At 34.5% G+C, this 24659-nt stretch overlaps 2 protein-coding genes across 2 annotated transcripts in view; both read right to left on the bottom strand.

Moving 5' to 3' along the window:
* Nucleotides 1-1390: 1390 nt before the first annotated feature.
* LOC106873748 (uncharacterized) lies at nucleotides 1391-9346 on the bottom strand. Its single transcript, XM_014921246.3, has 5 exons — nucleotides 9189-9346; nucleotides 7754-7875; nucleotides 6712-6901; nucleotides 5897-6094; nucleotides 1391-2515 (listed from the first exon to the last, which is right to left on the bottom strand). Exons 1-5 carry the CDS (start codon nucleotides 9271-9273, stop codon nucleotides 2487-2489), a joined length of 624 nt encoding a protein of 207 aa, XP_014776732.1. The 5' UTR covers nucleotides 9274-9346; the 3' UTR covers nucleotides 1391-2486.
* A 5119-nt stretch (nucleotides 9347-14465) lies between these two features.
* LOC106873747 (uncharacterized) overlaps nucleotides 14466-24659 on the bottom strand; it is a 40351-nt gene continuing 30157 nt past the window's right edge. Inside the window, exons 7-13 of the mRNA XM_014921244.3 lie at nucleotides 22808-22892; nucleotides 20267-20385; nucleotides 18440-18574; nucleotides 17791-17926; nucleotides 16940-17123; nucleotides 16272-16378; nucleotides 14466-15007 (exon numbers count right to left, since the gene is read on the bottom strand). Of these exons, the coding sequence (XP_014776730.2) occupies nucleotides 14813-15007; nucleotides 16272-16378; nucleotides 16940-17123; nucleotides 17791-17926; nucleotides 18440-18574; nucleotides 20267-20385; nucleotides 22808-22892 (961 nt within the window). The 3' untranslated portion in view covers nucleotides 14466-14812. The remainder of the gene's footprint in view (nucleotides 15008-16271; nucleotides 16379-16939; nucleotides 17124-17790; nucleotides 17927-18439; nucleotides 18575-20266; nucleotides 20386-22807; nucleotides 22893-24659) is intronic.

Genomic DNA, 24659 nt, shown 5'->3' on the forward strand with positions numbered 1-24659 from the left:
ATTAATGAGAAAGATATGAATTGGCAATTTGTGAGCTTCAACGTGTAAATAATGTATATTTTCTTCTAAATTTATTGGTTTATAAAATTTAAGACCACCATTATCTTCAACGTCAATATTTCCATCGATAAACGCAGTAACGCAGAGTTATCCCTCTTTACGTGCAATTCGCAACTTGTACATTTCACTCAAGTGATATAAACCCGACGACGATGTATATTTTTGTCAGGTATATTACAAGGAGCCTCTACATAACGTGTCGACCTGATAGCAGACGTCAAATGTTAATCGGATCAAACATTTATAAAGAAGAAAGATACGTTAGATAATATTCTAGGCATATTAAGAATAAAAAATATCAAAATAAAATCAATCATTTTCAATCTTTAGTTCGCCCACATCAGATCTTATTTTTTATATTACATCTGTTACGTTATGTTTGTAGCTTCTTGTTGTTCAATCCTCTATAAGCAGAACTAATACCAAAAGCCGTCCAGTTGTGACCACCCTACCTTTATATAGAATCGATATTTTCTACTTCTGCAATACTTTTTCAGTATCTGCTGTAGGCATGTTTTTTTTTTCTTTTCATATCCACCTCCAAAAGTATTTGATTATTGATCTATAAAGAGATATTTGATGAAATATGGGGAAAATTAAGGGAATCTGAAGAATTGCCTTTTGTAAGAAATGTCACTAAGAGTATCTCCACTTCTCACAGCATATGGAGAATATGCTTAGAAGGTTTCTTGTCAGGATTGTGGGGGTAAAACTGCTTTCTGCAGTTAACAGAGATAAAAGTTTGAGCACAGATACTACTCTACCTGGTACTTAGCCATCATCTGTCTCCTGCTCTCTTTTGTAATCTTGCTGTCTCCCACTCTCTTTCTCTCTCTCCAGCTCTTCCTTCAGGCTGGGTAACCATGTGGCACCTTTATAACAACACACCCGTTTCTGTCCTCATTCCTGATCTCTCTCTGACTGAATAACTCTGAACCTCCTTCAATGCCCTCTAAAAGAAATTTTGTCTTCCAAGTTACTTGGTGACCCTGCCAGTGCTGATGCCACATAAAAAGCAATTGGTTCACACTGTAAAATGGTTGGCGTTTGGAAGGGCATCCAGCTGTAAAAACCATACCAAAACTGATCTTGGCTGTGCTGGTTCCAAGTAAAAAAACACTCAGTCCACTCTACTGGGTGGTTGGTGCTAGGAAGAGCATCCAGCTGTAAAAACCCTGCCAAAACAGACACAGAAGCCTGGTGCAGGTTCCTGCCTGACTGGCTCCTGTCAAACCATCCAACCCATGCCAGCATGGATGGCAGACATTAAACGATGATGATGATGGTGATGGTGGACATAAAGTTTTAGAAATATGACACCAACAACAAATTGTTTAATTTCATTTTATTGTCAGAACAAAAATAAGTGAATTCACATAGACACATACACAAAAACAAGATACAAAGAGACAATAATTAGTTTATTGGATTTGGTGGGGGGGGGGGGATACAATTTACAAAGAAAATAAAGGGGAAATAATTCATGTGTGTGTGTAGGCGCTTTCTACAAGCAAAAATAAGAGGGAATTGTTTGGGTGTCTTTTACAGACAAAAATGAAGGGAAATAAGTGTTTTGTCTCTTTTTTTTTTTTTTGTTCCAACAACCATGAACAATGGGAAAGGATTGGTTTATTTAAAGGTCTTTTACAAACAGTATCCAAATTACAAACAAGAAATGATTCTTTTTAATATTTCTTTCAGTCTTTCACAAATAGTTTTCAATTCATGAACAAAAATAAGGGGAGATGATTGGTTTGTTCAGTTGTCTTTTAGAAACATTATCCAACTATATTGTTTTATATATATATATATATATGTATGTATATATATATATAAAATTTTGATTTATTAATTTTATACAGAATGATACCTAAATGTATTGATGACGGTATAAAAACTGAGTTTCTCTTGGTAAGTAATTTAGGTCAAGCTTTTCATTAAAAAAAGCTTTTATTCATTAAGTCTGTTTGGTGAGAAAACAATGCCCATACTCTTCTAGGACATTGAGGTTTTATAGAACCATGAATGTTATAAACTACCAATTCACAATGTTCAGATTTCAGGATTTTTTACCTTTCCATTCATTATTTTTTTTCTTTTAAATGCAATTATTTCATTAACTGACGACCGACCAATAAGACAGACACAGAGTACACTCTCAATATACCTTACTTCTAGTTAACCTATTCCAGAAGCAACAGTATTTAGCTGATTCCAAAGACACCTGTGTCCACGTTGAGAAGCAGCCATCAGGTATGTATGTAGGTAGTAGTAGTAGTAGTAGTAGTAGAGTAAGCCCACATTGAGATATGCTCATTGGTAGTAGTAGTAGTAGTAGTAGTAGCAGTAGTAGTGGTCAGCATTTCCTGCCAGTCGCTGTTAACAACACTTAAAGAGCAGAGCAGTGTGCTTCTTTTTCTATCATGTTAACTGTGTGTCTTGTTTGTTCTAGCACCTATAATAGAAGATGTACCAGCGCCTCCAAGGTAATCAGAGGTGTGGAAATAAAGCTGGTTAATTACTTCATTAAAATACATGAAATGAATTTACACAAAGATCTGAAGTGATTCAGATGTCTCACAGTCGGTAAAATATATTGAAGAGAAATATCTTGTACTGTACTGGATACGTTTTTGTGTGTCTGTGCATGCATGTCTAAGGAACATCATTGTATATAATAAAATACAATTCTGATGCTGACTTAAATATTGAGGAATGTCTATAGTAGACCATTCATTTTACCAATATATATATATATATAGATAGATATTATTTGAAACATTTTCATTTGGCCCTAGAACATTATTAAGTTGCATGGGCCAAAATTAAAATTTTAAAAATAATATGTGTAACTCCTACTAAACGTGTTTGTTAGTCTACTCACTCGTATACACACACACACACATATATATTCTTTATTTCTTTTATTCTGTTACTTGTTTCAGTCATGTGACTTTATATATATAAAGTCTCTACACTCTCTGAGTGGTTGGTGTTAGGAAGGGCATCCAGCTGTAGAAACTCTGCCAAATTAGATTGGAGCCTGGTGTTGCCATCCGGTTTCACCAGTCCTCAGTCAAATCGTCCAACCCATGCTAGCATGGAAAGCGGACGTTAAACGATGATGATGATGATGATGAAAGTGTATAGAAATCTTCAAAAGAATTCTGGAAGTTACCAATATTACATTTAGGACATAATTTCCTTTTAGTGTATCAACAAATATCACATTTATTTTTTGAAGTGGTGTTTCACAAGAAGTGAAGAATAAATTTTTATAAAATTGAAGTCTGGCTTTCCTCTGTAAAATGTCCAAAACAATTTACGTTTGGTGGCCACTCACAGGAATGATTCAACAAAATTTAAATGTGGCCACTCTCAAATATAAAGTATTAAAAAAAAAAAAAGAGCAGAATTCAAAGAAAACTAGTGGTAGTAACTACTGCAAAGACATATTTAATACAGCTCTCAAAATTTGAATAAGTTCATATATTCTCAGTGATACCTTTAAAATTTACAAAAATTTCTCTTTCCAACAAAGTACTTTGAGCAAGATAGCAGTGTCCTTGTCACCCCAAGGTATACAAATTTATCTAAGTTTGCAGGGAGAATTCAAGTCTGGCTTTTGTTATTTTCAGGGGGGAAAAAAAAAATACAATTTATCATATCAGCTCTACTAAATTAATCACAGTTAAATTAATAGTAATTTTGGAATTGAGAGCTATACTAGACCTCGAATTGGATATCCTTGCACTGTTCAAAAAGTGCCAGCTGTCCCATCTACTTACCACACAGCCACTCCCGCACCTATATATATATATATATATATATATATATATATATATATTTATTCCATAAGTAATCACTACTACACTATTATGATATTTCTCAAGATGAAAAAAAATACATTGTTTGTTGGGAAGCAAGAGATCTAAGAGAAAAATATCTATTTGAAAAAGAAAAAGGTAGTGGAGTGGAAGCAAGAATATTTACAGATTTTAGTGGCAATATCATAGTTAGAAACTTCATCCAAGTTTTATATGTTCAACATTAAAAAGGCACTCTTTTGACAATTTTGTTTATAAGTATGTGTATGAGTGTTTGGTGTGTGTGTGTGTGTGTGTGTGTGTGAGAGAAATTATAAACACAAATTTATATAATTTGTTCCCGACATATGTTTCACTGTTGTGGTTATTCGGAACTGCTGCATTGAATGTTCCAAGAGCAACTGGATGCTTAACCACAGGAGATCATTAGGGGGACACTTTATTGCATTGTTACAGAGATCAAATGTCTGAAGGCAGACTTGGATGAGGATATTCTATGCAGAGCTCTAAAACCTTAAGTAGCATTCGTACGTCTAATTGTCGACAAGGATATCCAGCCATAGAAACCAAGCCAAAACACACAACTGGAACCTGGTGCATCTCGCCAGCTTTAGTCTAACCGTCCAACCCATGCCAGCATGGAAAACATATGTTAAATGTTGTTGAAGATGATATATATATATATATATCTTTTATCTTTTACTTGTTTCAATCATTAGACTGTGGCCATACTGGGGCACCTTAAAAGAAGCAACAGAGAGACTCGAGGTCCAAGAGTCTTGTGCATTGGCACTTACCAAACTAGTTTGATAAGTGCCAGACCTTGAGTCACTCTGTTGCTTCTGCTAAATATTAAAAATATAAATATACTCATATTTTGAGTTCTATTTTTCCTGTTTGCATCAACATACCTATATATATATATATATATATATATATATGAATCATCATCATCATTTAATGAATGTCTTCCATGCTGGCAAGCCAGAGGATTGCACCAAGCTCTTCTGTCAGTTTTGGCATGGTTTCTACAGCTGAATGTTCTTCCAGTTAAAAACCTTTGCCTGTTTTGCAAGTGATTAGTTTATTCCACTCATCTTCAAACAATCCAATTTGTAAATTTGGAATGTCAATGTAACACCAGTGTTTTGCTCAAGGGAATGTAAACATCTACACACATACACAATGTGCTTCGATACAGTTTCCATCTACCAATTCTGCTTTGAAGAAAGCACTCGCCCAAGGTGCCTTGCAGTGACAGAGAACTCAAGACCATGTGGTTACGATACAAACTCTGTATTCACACAGCTATACCTGAACAATGAGGATTACTATAGGCATGATTATTGCTTGCTGAAAACTCTGATTATGTGTGTGAGTGCATGGGTGTGAGTACATACATATATATATATATATATATACGCATATATATTTACTTAGTTCTTCAGATGATTTAAACAGTTTAGTTATATGGTTATCTTGGTGCACAGCTAAAAAATATCAGACTCAGTGAAGTAGTAGAGCATTATTTCATGCATCACTTCTCATAATCTAAATAATCAACAGTGAATCTGTACATTAAATACATAACTATCTGAATAAGTTGTTAATAAGATCATTTTTTCAAACTAGTAACCTCATCTTTAGAGGTAAAGCATTTTTATTTTTATATTGACATCTAGATAACATTTCAGTTAGTTTGATCTCAGGTCACCGTCAGATGTTTTATTCCCGGATAAATAAATAGGTGGGGGTCTAGTACACAAGCAAAAAAAATAAAAATCCTCATTTCACTAACCATCAAAAGATCATTGTCCTAGACTAAGAATAGAAGGAAAATGAAAATAGTTTGGGGAACAGAAAAAATAAACAAAAAAACATTTCTGGGGTGAAAACACTTCCACCGAGTTATTTGCCTATCAGAACCATTAAAAAAAAAAAAAAAAAAAAATTCTTTGGTGTGCATATACATATATAATCTTTTATTTTTCAAACAAATCTCCTCTTACGTTTGTTGGGAGCTCCGTCCACTCCGGGAGTTTGTCCTTGTCGAGTACGTTTCCGCTTCGAGCTTTCACTTGTGTTTGAAGAAAGGGTGGAGACCAGAGAAGTTGAGGAGGAAGAGGAGGGGGAGTACGATGTACTGCCAGAATTGCTTGTATTCGATAAAGAACTGGAAATGTCTTTAAGCTGAATTTTATGCAAACCTGCCAAAGAAAAATCGACAAGAAATCGTGTAACACTGGTAAATCTATAATAACTAGATTATTAAAATGCAGAAAGAAAAAGAATAAGGCATGGCACATGAAAAGTCATTCGAGCGAGATCGTTGCCAGTGCCACTGGACTGGCTCCTGTGCAGGTGGCACGTAAAATACACCATTTTGAGCATGGCCGTTGCCAGTACCGCCTGACTGGCCTTTGTGCCGGTGGCACGTAACAGCACCCACTACACTTTCGGAGTGGTTGGCGTTAGGAAGGGCATCCAGCTGTAGAAACTCTGCCAAATCAGATTGGAGCCTGGTGTAGCCATCTGGTTTCACCAGTCCTCAGTCAAATCGTCCAACCCATGCTAGCATGGAAAGCGGACGTTAAACAACGATGATGATATATATATATGATAGGCTTTCATTTTCCATCTATCAAATCCATTCACTAAGCTTTGGTTGGTCTGAGGCTATAGTAGAAGACACTTACCCAAGATGCCATACAGTGGGACTGAACCCAGAACTACGGGGTTGGGAAGCGAGTTTCTTACCACACAACCACTCATTAATAAAAAAAATATGAATTTTTCTACAAAAAAATCCCATTAAATGTCCTACCTTTTTCTTCGGTCTTTATATCAGCTGTGCTCAATAATCTACTTGTTTCACTCGTGTTATTCTCGTCCAGAGAGCTAAAAGCACCAGGTTTGTAACGAGGAAATTCTCCAGACAGAAGGTTGCCATACTCATTGCCATTCAATTCAAAATCACAGATACGATTAGGGAAAGGAAATATTTCGGACTCGTTCTGCAAAACAAATACATAAATGGATAGATATATACCCACATACACAATATATATATATATATATATATATATATATATATAATCTTTTTTTTTTACTTGTTGTGGTCACTTGACTGTGGCCATGCTGGAGCACTATCTTAAAGGGTTTTTAGTCAAACAAATTGACCCCAGGACTTATTCCTTAAACCTAGTACATATTCTATTGGTCTCTGCTAAGTTACGGTGACATAAAGACACCAACAACAGTTGCCAAATGGTGATGGGGGGACAAACACACACACATATATATCTATTATATATATATATATATATATATATATATATACAACAGACTTCTTTCAGTTTCTGTCTGAGAAAGACTAAAGGTGATCTATCAGGATAATGCTCGGCTACAAACAACGAGGATGACATTCCAAAGGCTGGAGCAGTTTGAATGGGAAATGATGCTCCACCCACCGTATTTGCCAGACATTGCACCATCTGATTATCATTTATTCTGCAGTCTTCAAAATCATTTGGATGGGGAAAATATGAATTCTGTAGACGAGGTCAGAACAATATTGGAGAAGTATTTTTTGTCACAGGCAAGTGAATTTTGGAAAAGGGGTCTTGCAAGTCTACCAGACAGATGGAAGAGCAGTATAGTAAAAATGAAGGAGAGTATATTTTAGATTAAAAAAGAACTTTGTTTACCCTAATTTTGAAAAATAAAAGAAGTATAAAAAAATTGCATTATATATGGGATAACCCTATATATATATATATATATATATGTATTTATATATTTGTCATAAAGTGTTAATGTTTTTTTTAAGATTTGAGGAATAAGGTATAGTTTCAATAAAATCTTACCAAAGCCATGAGGTCATACATTTCTCCCAAATGTTTCCATACATCACTAATAGGAATCTTCTTGCTTGAAGCATTGTTCAATTTTTCATGAATACAAATCATCTGGAAGAACCGATTTACTCCTGAAATTTCAAATAAAGAAAATGATGATAATTTTTTTCTATTGTTCCGGTGCATCAGATTACGACTTTACTGAATTATTTCATTGTTAATTTCACTATCAACACAGTTATCACTAAGGTATAGTTACATAGTTTACACCGTTTCCAATATGTTAAGCTAGTTACGCACACTATACTAAATTTATATTGTTTATAAATTATATTTATAATATTTACTTAAAATATATAGATTGAAAAAAAACAAAAGATTTCTTTAAAGCAAATGCAAACCATTTTAACAGAGATGAAAGAAAAGAAATATTGGCGATCCTTCGGTGACAAGTCTCCTAGATTCAGTGGCTTGTATTACAGTCAATAAAAGAATTTTATACATACATATATTCCGAAACTTCGAAGTCACTGTCAACACTATTTATGTTAAAGCATAATAGGGACCCCTAATAATAGATATGTACTCTACAAAAAGCATTAGTTCTTCAGTTTAATGTAAAATTATTATTACAATTCGACATATAAGTATAGGACATAATGCTTGTATGTATGTATACACTCTTTCTTTCATCAAGATTAGCCAAGAAATTGGAATATTTGTGCATATATAAACATATTCACACACATAGTAATGTATACTTTATTTTAAAAAATGTGTATATATCGATAGATATTACATGAGATCATGAAACTTACAAACAACTAATAAAACTAGAAATTCCACGTTTTTATTGTATTGAATATTTTTGTTGCTCTACTTTGTAAACACAAACATTTACCCGATTAGCACATATATATATATATATATATATATATATATATATATATATATATATATATAAGCGTCTGAGTGAATGTGCACTAACATCGAAGGATTGCTTATATATATATATCATAAATTGATTAATCTTTTATCGTTTAAGTTTCACTATTATCATGGAGACACCATGACAGAAATGTACAAGCCTTGTGTATGTATGTGCTTGCGTATATATATATATATATACACACACACACACACACACACATACTGTGAGTAGCAATAGACTGACTCGACTAAATAAAATATATTTAATTTCTACAATGGTATTTAGTACTCTGTTCTTCTCACACACTAATCGTGTACGTGTATATATATAAGTATGTATGTGTGCGTACACAATATATATATATATATATATGTGTGTATATATATACATACACACACGCAGGATGTCTTGAAAAACTGGTCGTGCTGTAGAGAAAGGTTTAACAACACAATGCCAGCGAACAGTTATTTGAAACGTTTTCGATTTTGATAAGGATGAATATGAAACACTTACCAACTGGTTTGTGTCCACGCATGGCATGGAACAAGCTGACTTCCATGTCGACACTCCAGTTGAGCGGATCCACGTTCTCCGCCATGTTGTCTTGTGTTGTTGATTCAGTGTTGAGAGGGAGGGAGAGGGAGTGAGAGAAAGGGAGAGGGAGTAAGAGAAAGAGGGAAGGTAGGAGAGGGAGAGAGGGGGGGGGGGAACTTTCATCAACTTGATTATCCAAACAATTAATCTACAAGAATTCCAGCCACCGGAGGACCGTGAATCAATTGGTAATGGGCCGCATAGAAAGAATATATTTTAAAATTTTATTTCTATTATTTTTACTATCGCAGTTCACAGGGTGACTTTTCATTATATATGTAACATATGTATGTGTGCGTATATATATATATATATATATATATATATATATATATATATAAATTTTTTTCTCCGTATTCTTTCTGTTGAAGAGCGTAGCTCGAAACGTTAAAGACTTTCTGTATTCCCGAGCGTCAAACTAATACATCCTTTTGTTGTTTACACCACCTGTCCTCGTCTGTTGTTTTTTTTTTCCGTAAGTTCTCCCATATATATATATATATATATATATATACATACACAGGGTGAGCCAAAAGTAGGTGGACAGTATTTGGAATAGGTTTATGTATCAGTTGGTAATCTTCAAGTTTAGGGGGATAAAAAAAAAAAAAATTCAAGGGAAGTAACTGAACGTCTTACCAGTATTCTCCGTACATCTCTGTTTATAAATAAATCACACACGTGATTTGATTGACGTTAGGGTTAGGGTGTGATTTATTTATAAACAGCTAGAAGAAAACGGATAATACTGGTAAGTCGTTCAGTTATTTCCCTTGAATATTTTTTTTTTTTATCCTCCTAAACTTGAAGATTACCTTATCAGTTATATGAACGCAATTGTTTATTATAACTATGTTTTTTGTGTTTTTTTACTGTCCACCTACTTTTGGCTCACCCTGTATATATATATAATTTAATTATTATACAGACACGTATAAAATCGCAGCTTACCAGCACACAATACCAGACATAAAAGAAAACAAAACGTCTACTCTATAATGTTCCTAAATTTCGATCAACTGATTTCATCGGAGTTATCTCTCTTGCTCACTGCTTTTAGAGCCGTGATCCCCCAACATTTTTTGCACCATGGATCGGTTTCGGCCATTTCCTACAGACCGGGGCATTCACGCTCATTGCAAAAGACAATAAAGTGCTCGCCATCACTAGTGGTCCTGCATCAGCCCCTCTGCATCCTCCATGATGATGTCAAGCCTCTGGAGATCTTTCTCAATCATGTCCAGCAATCTGGTGTGGGGCCTGCCCTAAGTCCTCTTCCAGCCTGCAGGTGCTGCATCGAATGACAGTAAAACCCTGGTAGGATGATTTCAGGTTCAATCCAACTGTGTGGAACCTTAAGTACTTTCTGCTACAGCTTTGGTTTAATCAATGCCTTGAGAGTAAAATTTGGTAGATGGAAACTGTAGAGAAACCAGTCATATATATATATATTTATATACTAGCTTGGGTATTAAATACTCGGCAATGGTCTTAATAGGTTCTACCAATATTTTCCTTATTGTCAGTATTGTGATTTTACACTGAAAGTAGCCAGGAAGTAAACCGTAACATCAGATTGTAGTTTTTAGGAAATATACCTTAAAACAGACCACTGGAAGAAACCAGCCTTGGCACTTTACATAGAGTAACATGTTATCTGCCTGGATATTTACACCCCTCCTCTTACTCTCTCTCTCTCTCTATATATATACACATACATATATACCATCATCTTCATCTGACATCTGCTTTCCATGTAGGCATGGGTCAGATGATTTGACAGGGAAACAGTGAGCTGTGTCGAGCTCGTGTCATCTTTTGCATGGTGTCTAGGAAGGGCTGAATGCCCTTCTTTCCTAACACCAACCACTTTACAGAGTGTACCGAGTGTTTTTCTCTTGCCACCAGCACTAGTGAAATTTATCTCCCTGGATACTGGAATAACAACACCCACCTGACAATAATCAGATGAATTAGCACAGTAATTATACATGCACACATATATTCATAATCATATATCATCATCAATATTTAATGTCCGCTTTCCATGGGTTGAACACAAACACACACACATCAAACTGCTAATCTTTGTTGTTACATCTCTAAAAATTATTCAAGTAAAACAATGAAGAAAAAGAAAAGAATGAAAAATTATGCAATAAATTTAGAACATCCATTAATAAGGAAGACAAACTAAAAGTCAAAAAATATCTTTTCTGTTTATTAATCTTCACATCTGCATCATTATTTACAAGGTGGAACCTCTGCAATGAGGCGTAGCAAAGAACAAATTAGTCAATCTCTTCAATAGAAGAACAATTAGCTTCCCAACCTAACAAGCTGTCAAGTTGGAACTATAATGGTTGAAGAAATATACACACACACACACATATACACAGGTACGACATTGACTTTCTGGAACCTTTCCAGAATACTAGGTCAATACACTCTAAATTAAATAAATATCAAATTTACTCAAGCTTTTAGCATTCAGATTACTCTGTTAAATGTAATACTTATATATTCACATTGTTTGAATTAATCATGCATTATTCCATTGCTTCAAGATTTTGATGTGATTGCTTATTTTTACAATGACATTGTAAGGTAGGTGTGAGAAGAAAGATCTGACTAGTTAGAACATAAAACGGGGAGAATATTTGAGCCAGACATGGCCAGTTTAAATGCTAAAAGGTTAGATAAATTAAATACAAGTATTGGTACATTAGTATAAATCAGGGCTGGCCAACCTGGGGCCCACAGACTTTTATCTTGCTGCCTGCTTGATACTTTCTTGAAATGGGTTTATTTAAACAAACATTTTTAAAATTCTATCAAAAATTAAAGATTGTAATGAAAAGTAAAAAAGAAAGATACTACTGTTTTTGCAACGATAACATTGCTTGTTGAATCAACAATCATTTATTTATTATTGTAATAATAGCATGAAAAAGCAAAAGGCTTTCAATTCTGTCAGTATACAAGTAACCCTAAAAAAACGTTCTGTGATTAAACTGGCCCGCAATGTAATTTGAGTTGGTCAGGCTTGGTATAAATCATACAAGTATATTTATACTGTACTGTACAAGATACCAGTCAACAAACTAGTCCAGCATCTGTGGGAATTTGAAGTACCTGCTTGTGGATTACAAGAGATTCTGGTACATCGGTGTCCAGAAACATGGTGTTGTACCTGTATGTATGTGTGTATATATATGATGTTCTAGCAAAAGACTCTATCAAAATGAATGGAGAAGTATTGGAGTCCTATAATACAGAATAGCTAAAACACCTTCAAGACAAAAAAATATTTCATTTATTTTTCTTTCCCCTTAAATATCAAACAAATGATGATAGAGATTCTTTTGCTAGAATATATTCTTCATTTTAAGACGTTACAATCTGACATTAACGAAGCGATACAACACAAGCAGCTGTCATTTAAAGTAGAACAACAATGATAGATATAATGTTGAGAAATACTTTGACTTTTTTTTCAGTTCCCCTACTTCATATGTTGCTAGTGAATTCTGAATTAACCTCAGAGGTAAATCTTGCTACTGCATTGTCCAGCAGACAAGTCAGATTTTTCAGACTGAAGTACAGCCAAAAATAAGGGAGTTCAACTTATACACCAAGATGTCCTTGGAGGACCAAAAATTCCATGTGAAACGCAACAGGATTTGGAAAGATAGTGATGATGTTTGAATGTTTATACATGTTTACGCTATATACAACATTGACTTGTATGTTAGAAAATACGGTATTAAGATATATATTAATATTACAATTATCTTACACGTCATAATATATATCATCATTTAACGTCCGTTTTCCGTGTTCGCATGGGTTGGACAGTTTGATAGGAGACCTGCACTAGGCTTCAATTGTCTGTTTTGCCATGGTTTCTATGGCTGGATGTCCTCCCTATCTTCAAAGTTGTCGATTAATCTCACCCTAGTCATTTTTATCACTTAAAAAAGTAAAATATAAGTGTTGGACAAATATATTCTTCTACATTTATTGATCTCTGTTCATCTACATTTGTATATCTCACATTAGTATATCACAAATAATAATAGGAACTTAGTAGTATTTATATTTATTCGAGTATAAATAAGCTATTTAATTCTATTGATGGTTGATTAATAATGATTAGTGAAATTTATGTTATTTAATAGCATTTATTATTATGTATACACACACACACACACATGTACACTAACACATATATAAACCTACATATACATTGTATACACATATGAATCTATTTCTAGCCTATTGTCAGTGTCCTTTCTCATTTTTGCAAAAACAGCCAACCATGTTATATACCTGAGTCTGAAAGCTTGCTTGAAAACACAAGCCATGCAATACAAGCTTTTCAGTTTATTGTATTTTCATAGCATGAAACTAACAGTAGCTCATATTTAAATACTATGTATATAAAATAATATTTATCTTTCACTGGATGGAGTACTATTTTTGATCCCAACAATAATGGAACAGTAAATTCTATCTATCTATCTATCTACATACATCTGTGTCTATCTATCTATCTATCTATCTATATATAGACACACACACATACATATATATATATATATATATATATATATATATATATATATATATATATATTTATATACACATACACACTCACATACATATGCATACACACATATACCTATACATACATATACCAATTCCATTTGGGTTTTGACCCTGAAGTTTGCTATGTTAAGCTCATCTATGGTTAACAGCAATCAGATACCAGTATAAAACAGAAATGATATATCTGAAAATATGTAAATATGTGTAGAATTTACATAAACATTAGCAAGAAGGATGATGCGAGCACTTTGTATTATTACCCAATTCTACAATTGTAGAATTATGTAATAAAAAAAAAAAGAATCATTTCACATTCTCTCAAAGTTTATAAATTCTTGATGTAAACATATTTTGAAATTCTCTTTTTTTTTTTTTCAGTCTTGTTTTTTTTTTTTTTGGTCAAATTTCTTTTCCCAACATATTCCAATGTATCCGGCTCAGTGTTGTTTATCACTTCTTTGTTCAGATGTAGCAGGAATAGATAGATGAGAATGAGAAACGGAGCAAACAATGACAAAGAAGATTATGTGTGATGGTCAGGAAAGTAATAAAAAGTTTTTAAAAAAAAAACAAAAAAAAACAAAAAACAATAAACAAATTTATAAGGTTTGAACTGATGAAATATTTACAAGGCTTAATAGGCTTTTGGGTTTTTTTACAGATGAAATGATAGGGAATTCAAGGCACCACCTAATTCATTTAAGGGACTACCATTATTAAAGTAATTCATTTTAATCATACATAAAGGCAACACTAAATAAATAAATACAGGGGAAAGTGAATGAGAGAGTTTTCTGCAAATATGCAACCCTGAAGTTGTCCTTTTTTTTTATGGGAGTGAATTTATGCAAGGGCTACTACAACACATAGGTGTTTACAAAGGCTAAACCAAATCCCAAACCCGCTAACCTATTAACCCGTTAACTCTAACTCTAAGAGGAGTCCTCGTCAGCATTGTTGTTTGTAGCATTTTCTTCATTGTTGTCTTCGTTACCGCTTGCTTCATTAGCACTTGCCTCGTTAGCGCTACCGCTGCCACTACCACTACCGGCATCGTTATTGTCTTCATCTTCACTCTCAACAATACGGGCTTTCTTCTTCTTTGGAGCAGAATCAGAGCCGGACTCCTGTGGAAAAGAAATTGAAAGGGAAAAAAAACAAAAAAAAACCATAAATAATTATACTGGAATATTATAATTTCATTTTCTTTTCATCATCATCAACATTTAATGTCCGTTTTCCATACTCGCATGGTCCAATCCATGCCAGCACGGAAATCAGATGGAATGTTAGTGAATGTTCATAATAAACATTCAATAACATATAAGTGCCATAAATAGTTAGGTAAGGCAACATACAATGGGACTGAGCACTTACTACATGATCAGAAACCGTGCTTCTTAACCACACAGCCGTATCTGCACCTATGAGTCACGCCTGTTCCTATAGCCATGCTTGCACTGGTAATATAGCTGTGTGTGTGGGTGATATTTGGTAGAATCAGTGGAGTGCTCAACAAAAGGGTTTAGTTTCATTGTATAGCACCTTGGGCAAATACCTTCTACTATAGGCACAAGACCTGAAATTTGGGGGAAGGAGGTTATTAATCCCAGTACTCAACTGGTACTTATTTTATCGACCTCAAAAGAACAAAAGGAAAAGTCCACCTTGGTGGAATATGAATTCAGAAAATAAAACCAGAAGAAATGCCTCTAAGCGTTTTGTCCAGTATGCTGACGATTCCGCCAGCTTGCTGTCTTAACCCTTTCGTTACTGTATTTATTTTGAGATGCTCTGTATTTCTTTTAATTACTTTAAATATAACAAAGAATTTAGTAAAATAACTTAGTTATCATTAAGCTGGTGTTAGGAACATAAATTGCAACTAAGGTTTGGTGGAAGATTTTAATTCCAAACTTATGAAAACAAGACATTTGTAATACAGAGCCAGAGCTGGTTTCAGCAGGGTTGGTATCGAAAGGATTAAATAGTTCCCTAGTAGAGTGTTAATGATTGCCAAGAATGTTTACAAAAAATTTGGCTGCTATTTTTAGCAGTCAAGTGACTGTAAAGAAATTTCATTATGAACTGATGTCCTCTTAAACCTACACAACATTGATATTACTTCATCTTTAACCCTTTTATTACCATATTTCTGTTGAGATGCTCTGTGTTTCTTTCATTTAATTTCAAATATAACAAAGAATTTACAAAAATAACTTAGTTATCATTCAACTAGTGTTAGGAACATAAATTGTGACTAAGGTTTGGTGGAAGATTTTAATTCGAAACTTATGAAAACAAGACATTTGTAATACAAAGCCAGAGCCGGTTTCAGCCGGGTTGGTAACGAAAGGGTTAATTTAAAGAGACATTCAGTAGTATACTTACATCCTCACTGTCAAGTTTCTTTGCTTTCATTAATCTCTTTGCTTGCTTTTCCTCCTTTTCTGAGTCATAGTCATCATCACTGTCCGATGAATATATATTGCCACGATCTAGAAACAGAGACAAAAGGAATACATCAAAGATGTGTTGGACACATAAATTATGTTTATGAGGAAACTCAAATGAACTTCCCGAAACATTGAATTAGTATGTTAGTGGTTTGAAATAATTAGTACAAAAGGGCCGCTCTGATCTCTCTCATAATAATCCCCTTATCTCTTGACATACATAATACATAATACATACATATATACACACAGTGAGTTTCTTTCAGTTTCTGTCAACCAAATCCACTCGCAGCCCAAGGTGCATGCAGTGGGACTGAATGTGGAACCATGTGGTTGGGAAGCAAACTTCTCAGCCACACAGTCATATCCAATAATTACTCGGAGGTTATTGCTTACACAGGTAGGGAAGGCAATATTACTAATCTACCAAAAGTTAATCAGTGAAAGAAAGTCCTCAAGAGAGCCATCAATGAGAGTCAGCAGCAAGAATCATCAAGAGAGTTGCTAACAGCCATCATTGAGAGTCAACAATGGGACAAAAAAAAAAAAAAAATCATCTCTCCAGGCCCCAATAAAAGCTATAAGAACAATCTAGAACATTACCTCTTTTTGTCCCTGGTTTGTAGTTTTTCTTGATAGCAGACAGAGATATAGAAGCTTCATCATCGTCATCGTCATCATCCCCTTCAATATAGGAGGAATTCATGCCTCGCACGTGAGCCTTTTCTCGGATTCGGCGTTGCTGACTTTCACGGCGAATAGAAGCACGCAGGCGTTCTTCTTCTTTCTACAATAATATAAATAAATGAATAAATAAATGAATAGTTTAGAATTCAAAATTAGTGTTATGTATTTTATGGTTTATTCAGAGGAGGAAGGGGTGATATTCATGACCATTTTGCAGAATATGTGATAAAGGTGGGTGGTGTCAACAAATAGAAATAGACCCTGACTGCTTGCAACAGAGTATATTTCATGGAAAGCACTCAAGTGTTAGGAGGCAGAAGTACTCTGAGAGAGAGAGAGAGGTAGAGGGAGAGAGAGAGGTAGAGGGAGAGAGAGAGAACTTTAACTTAGAGCATTCAGGCTGTTCTGTTGATCTGATCAACTGGAGCCCTTGTCTCTTGTAACCAATGGGGTGCCAGGTTTTATATATATATATATACCCATATATGGGTGATATTGGGTAGAATCAGTGGAGTATTCAGAAAAATGCCTGGTGGTGTTTGGTTACATGCCCTGTGTTTTGAGTTCAAATTGCATCCCATGTCAAGCTTGCCTTTCCCTACATCAGAGGTTGATAAAATATGTATCAGGGGAACTACTGGTTGGTGGTGATGGTGGGGTTAATAAATAAATGGCCAAATCTCAGAATTTTGGAAGGTCATAACCCCCAGCATGGCCGCAGTCCAATGGTTGAAAGCAGTAACAGGAGAAAAGAATAAGAATGATACCTTAATCATTTCTTCTCGATGAGCATCTGGATCATGTCCAGCAATTGGAATAACCTTCACCTTCTGTGTTTTGGTTGACCTATCTGCTATAGACATTGTCATCTTTCTGTGGGTGAATGATTCTGTGGAATGAGGTCTGGAGACAGAGAAAAGGAGAGAGAGGTCCATTAATAATAAAACATGTTTTCTTCACATTTTTAAGAAAAAGTAATTAAATATAAAGCTATTAACATTATAAAAATTCTTCGGTCTTTTATAATACCAATGCTCTGGAGACAGATTTTCTCTATGAAACCAATTAATTTAGTAAAATATCTGTCATTATCAAGCTGGGGTTTGGAATGTAAATCAATACAAAATTTTGATGGATGGTTCTAATTTAAAACATTTTGAAATAAAAAGTTTGAATATAGGACCAGCTGCAGTCTCTGGTGAGTTGGTATTGAAAAGGTTGAACAGCAAGACCAACCAGAAATTTACAACATGCTGTCTTGCATCATAAGACACCAATGATAAATCCAATAGTGTTGAAAGCATTTCTTTGCTGATGTGCCAGCTAATGATTGCCTTTTCAGTAACAAACTCAAAATAATGGAAAGGTAATCAACTCTAACTATTACAGGTACACACACACACACACACTATTTACCTGAATGTCAGTTTGGTTTTGAATATCGATTGTCCTTGAAGACCAGTACCCTGGCGGACAAACAAGTGGTTGTAATCTCCTTGAAGCAACATCGGGTGGACATCAAATATTTCACTGCCCAAGTGAAGAGAAATGCTGAAATAACATAACAATGGAAGATTGGTCGTTAATGGAATATAAAGAGTAAATATATTTTGGATTCAATTCTAAAATATAATACCAATTAAGTTCTGGATCAATATAATTGATGATAATTTAACCCCCAAATTTGAGGTTTTGTGTATTTATTTAAGTATTTAATCTGGCTTTTTGTATACCAGAACTACATTACCTAATGTCTCAGAATCAGGTAGCAAATTAGTGATTAGTCCACTGGAAGCCTATAAACAACAAGCTATTGTCCACAAATTGGAGAAAAAAGGAATGCATATATTAAAGGTTATCAGAAATTATGGACTATATTGCTGGTATTTAAAAAATAATGCTGCACTTTTAGCTTGATTTCACCATTTTATTGCTAGCAACAATTATTGTGCCTAGCAACTTATCGTCATAAGCCCCCCTAGTTTACAACACTCGGTCTCCCACCAGTGATATGGCCGCATTAGACGCAGGAAAATTTTTGGATACACTTAAAAGTTGAAAAGGCGGGACTGATAAGGACAGTAAACGTGTTAATTTCTCTGAAGAGTTAAGCATGTAAGGGGTACAACTCTGTAAATATTATTTTCTACTCTAGGCACAAGGCCCGAAATTCTGGGGGAGAGGACCAGTCGATTATATCGACCCCAGTGCGTAACTGGTACTTATTTAATCGACCCCGAAAGGATGAAAGGCAAAGTCGACTCGGCGGAATTTGAACTCAGAACGTAAAGGTAGACGAAATACCGCTAAGCATTTCGCCCAGCGTGCTAATGTTTCTTATTTCTTTATTGCCCACAAGGGGCTAAATATAGAGGGGATAAACAAGGACAGACAAAGGGATTAAGTCGATTACATCGATCCCAGTACACAACTGGTACTTAATTTATCAACCCTGAGAGGGTGAAAGGCAAAGTCGACCATGCTAACGTTTCTGCCAGCTCGCGGCATACAACTCTTGTAAATATTACTAATTGTTAGACTATGGCATGTTGGAATTGTCATTTCCTGACAAAATATTTTTTAAATGAGTCAACAAGAAGGTAGGGCTCTACATGGTTGCTCGTTCTGCTAGAAACAGTGACCAAAATCTGCCTCAAGTCACTCCAACCATTTTGGAACACCTCTGATAATAGTTTTGTTCAACCAAGTTTTACTGAATAAGCCAATGAAGGAGCTTCTACGTGGTCACTTGATCTGCAAGAAATAGCAGCTCATATCATAACATTATTTTAGATAAAGAAGGATAGATTGCACAGTTATACCCTTTGATATTCAAAAGACAGAATGGTTACAGAGAATACTTTTGATGATAGGTATGCTTCATCCAAATTCATCTAGGATCAATATTGTGGTCATTCAATCTGCTAGAAACAGAAACCAAATCTCTCCAAAGTCACTTGTGGTATTTGTTTTGGCTCTAGGTACTCAAGTTCAAAGGCTTATGAATTAAGTACCACTCCAGTACTCTTACTTGTTTTGGTCACCGGATAGCAGCCATGCTGGAGCATCACCTTATTAGGTTAGTCAAATAAATCAGCATGGAAAGCAGACATTAAATGACAATGATTTTATCTGTGGATTGTATCCCTAATTCAAAGGTGCAGCCTGTTACAAATCCACAAGAGCTGTGTGTTTAATTAATACATTTTGCAGAGTAGAATTTGATGCCTTTTAAAAACTCACCTGCCATCAGACCACCGAACCATTCTGGCATTACTTTCTCGAAGAATGTTACCATTTTCATCTTTCATTTCATTACCACTTTCATCCTTTTTAGTTCTCCACCGAATAGTATTTTCAACCTTAATAGTTAAGAAAAAGAAGACAAAACAAACCATTAATGAATAGACGAAAAACAAGAAATGAGTCATTAGCAAGAAAGGAAGGGATGATACGTTAATGAAACAAATATGTTAATGAAATGATATGTTAATGAAACAAATATAGAAAAATTGTATGAAGAATGAGAAAATTTTCCAATTCCCAATCATTTGTGGTCATGAATGTTGAGTAATAACCGAAGGAGTATGATTGCGAATGTAACTGCTCAAAACAGAAGTCCTCTGAAAGATCTCTGGAATAACATTACTTGACAGGGTGCATGGCTTGGAGGTCAAGGAGCCTCCCCAGTTGAGCCACTACTTCTCCACATTGAGAAGTCACAACTTCAATACTAAAGACATGCAATTAGAATATCACAGGAAAGAACTGTGAGACAGATTCTTCAAGCCAAGCCAACCAGCAGGAGGCCTAAGGGTAGACCAAAATTGAGATGGTTATGATGCAATGATGGTTGTTTCTGACTGGACCCTATGGAAGAAGTGCCTGAGGACTCTATCCCACAGCCCTCCTAGGAAGACAGATAGTTCAGCAAAAGAGACTGAAAGAATAAATGGCAGGTTTAAAAGCAAGTACAGAGATCAATTTGTCCAACCAAACCCTTCAAGGTGGTGCCCCAGCATGGCAACAGTCCAATGACTGAAACAATATATATATATATATATATATATATATATATATATATATACACACACACACACACACACAAGTAGAACAGTCATGGTTGGAATGCCTTTGATCACAGGTTTGACAAAGTCCCTTAACCCTTAAACTATGAAAATATATTTCATGATTATTCCAAAAATGATGTTAAATATCTACCAAAAAATAGAACTGGTATTTTCTGCAAGTCACATAGCTTCAATAAACTTGCCAAATCTTAAGAGAAAATAGTTTCAAACACAACATTTTTCAATAAAAGGTATATAAAACTGCTTTCTGCAGCCAAGGGTTACGAAATTTCGAGTGAATAGATCTGATTTTCACAGTAAAAGGAATAACTATATTATAATGGTGACTGATATAATATAGTAACATCAGACTTTAGTGATTATCCTAGATTCTATCACTATATGTGTGTGTGTGTGTGTGTGTGTGAGAGAGAGAGAAAGAAAATTCCATTCCCATAAACTGAAGATACAGCTGCTTCATCCATTCTGAATAATTAAAAACATTATGGTATTGAAAATAATATGTAGTTGAATTGACGGATGACAATATTAAATAATTGCTTTACATTTACCGGATGTATTACAGTAGCTTAGAATGAGGTGGACAATCTGCTGGAATGCTATGACTCACATCAAGGTAGAAATGTGAAGGAGAGGCAATAATGTCTGGGATGGGTGACATTTCAGCAATAGAACTTTGCATTTGGTATCAATAGAAAGCAATACGGTTGTATGATGCCTGTTTCAACAGCACTGAGAGATATGGAAGTAGTATAACAGGCAAAAAACTGAAGATGTGTTACAGAAATTGGAGAGGAATGAAGTATGAATGATTTCACTGATCAACTGACTATAAGGTTAGTGGAAAGTATAAGAGAATAATGGTTGTATTGAGCTGTTGTTTATTCAGGACAGATGGAATAACAACCTGCTTGAGACTGTTCCTTGTTCTACAATACAAACTTACAGTTTAAAGGTGGTTTAAATTAAAACCATCCATCAGAATTTCATGTTAACTTAGGTTCTAAACACCAGCTTAATATTCCTTTCTACTATAGACACATAGCTTGAAATTTTGAGGGGAGGGTGCATGTTGATTACATCAATCCCCAGTACTTGACTGGTACTTATTTCATTGACTCCAAAAAGACGAAAGGCAAAGCTGACCTCAGTGGAATTTGAACTCAGAACAAAAATATGAATGAAATACTTCGAAGTATTTTTTGCCCAGCGTGCTTATGATTCTGCCAGCAGTTATTTTATTAAATTCATCATCATTTAATAAAAAAAAAAAATTAATTGAAATAAAGGTGGAGTTTTTCAACAGAAAGATGGTAACAAAAGGGTTAGTCATAGGTTTGTTTCACCAGGCCTGACATGGGGGGGGGGGGGGCTAAGCAATAAGAACAACACCACTGCTTGCTCACTGCCATCATCATCATCATCATCGTTTTCAGGATACAAGAACAAACTCATCAAAGAAGGAAGATCTACACAGCTATTAAACAGGTTAGAAATAGTAGCTAAATCCCCATTAAATCATCAGATCATATACTATCATCTTACAAAATAAACAAATAAATTGCAGTCTGTTGGAAGGTGGGATGGCTATGACTTGTATGTGTCTGATCATAGGTCTGTTTGCTTGCTCATGGTTGTCCTAGGGTTAAACAACAACAAAATAACTGTACAATTTTATTAGAAAAATGTTTACCTTTAATTTCAACCTGGCTCTACCTTCTTCATCTATCACTTCATCTTCATCTATTTCATCTTCATAAGTCAAGGCATCAAAAGGTCTAGAGATTAAATAATAAATAAATACACAAATTTTAATACAGGTGCATGAATATATTATACAAACACTCACACACATATATAAACACATATTTATATAAGTATATCATTATCACCATCTTACATTTGCCTTCATACTAGTGTGTGTGTGTGTGTGAGATGACAGGATCTGACAAGATGGAAGACTGCATTGTATTATACCTCAATAAAATTATGTATGTATGTGTGTATTTGTATTCATATAATTATATAGATATACTCATGCATACACTATTTCATTTCTACTCTAGGTGTTTCGCATGCTTCTAGTGCAGCATCTGCATCTTGCATTCATGCACACCAATGCAGCCAAAATGTTCCAATTAATACTTTACTCTGATGCTGGAAACCTACTATTGTTAGATGGAGCTGGAGGCCTTGTTTCCCATCACAAGGTGGGTAATGGCAGATGGAATTTAAACTGCCAGTAAACAGAAATGGCAATGCATCTCATCTATAAAGCCTTGCTAATCTATAAATTCTACCACTCTGGACTGGGCACTTTATTAATCCTAAAAGGGGCAAAAGGACAAAGAACCAGTGCAAATAGTGTAAGGCATTCTATCCAATGGTTAGGCTTAAGGATGTTAGTAAATAATTAAAAAGGTTAATCACAAATAACCAACTGGGAAAGTAAATGTGATGATGATGATGAAACTAAACTGTGTGTGTGAGAGAGAACACGAAGGAGAGTGTGTGTGTGTGTGTGAGAGAGAGAGAACATGAATGAGAAAGAAGAGGCACGACAGAAAGAGTGAGCATGAGAGTGTGAAAGAGAGAACATGATGGAGAGAGAGTGGGCATGAAAGAGAAAGAGACAGAGCATGAGAGAGAGAGACAGAGACAGAAATTACCTCCATCTTTTGCTCTTTCCAAATTATACACATAAGGTAAGCTCTAGACATTTGTTAAATAGTAACACTTATTAGAATTGTTTACACATTTTTTTATACATTTTTCCGTATTTTTTTTTTCTTTTGCTTAGTTGCAATTATGCAAATGCAGAATTGGACGGTTTCGGAAATGGAATTGTTTGAGAAGAACACTTTTCCTTTTTTTTTAAGTTAATTATTTCTACATAACATTATTGAACAGAGAAATTCACTCAACATTTGTAAATGGAGGGGGAGGGAGGGACAGAGAATAAAGAGAGAAAGTTAGAGAGAGATAGCTACAAATGTGTGTGTGTGTGTGTGTGTGTGTGTGTGTGTGTGTGTGTATATATATATATATATATATATATAGAGAGAGAGAGAGAGAGAGAGAGAGAGAGATAAAGAACCAGCAATACATGAAAATAGTCACATACACATTAAATATTAATGAATTGAAATTTGGTCAGGAAATGTTGATTTTGTAATTGCTACTTATAATATATACATATATATATACATATATATATATATATATATATATATATATATATATATATATATATATGTATATATATATGTATATATATATGTATGTATTCATATATATGGAACAGATAATTCTATAAACTATTTAACACACCACCCCGCCAAATAACAACAACAACACCAACAACAACAACAAAGGCGACCAAATGCCGTTTTGTACGACCAAACTTCCTTTATATGAAAGTGCTTAGCATAAAATAACCCAGCATATTATTTATAGGTATGGAAGTGTCGGTTTTATCTGCAACCTTTGACATAAACCTCTTCCACTAAATTATGGAGATGAGAAGAATAATTCTGAATGTATTA

Source organism: Octopus bimaculoides, chromosome 23 (assembly GCF_046866305.1).
Source record: "Octopus bimaculoides isolate indiv1 chromosome 23, ASM4686630v1, whole genome shotgun sequence".
Taxonomy (NCBI): Eukaryota; Metazoa; Mollusca; class Cephalopoda; order Octopoda; family Octopodidae; genus Octopus; species Octopus bimaculoides.

Bases quoted from the DNA above. Each gene is read 5' to 3' on its own strand.
- LOC106873748 (XM_014921246.3), bottom strand. From the start codon at position 9,273: ATGGCGGAGAACGTGGATCCGCTCAACTGGAGTGTCGACATGGAAGTC. The intron at 7,876-9,188 runs GTAAGTGTTTCA...TTGAAATTTCAG, and splicing joins GCGTGGACACAAACCAGTTG to GAGTAAATCGGTTCTTCCAG. The intron at 6,095-6,711 runs GTAGGACATTTA...TTTCTTTGGCAG, and splicing joins TATAAAGACCGAAGAAAAAG to GTTTGCATAAAATTCAGCTT.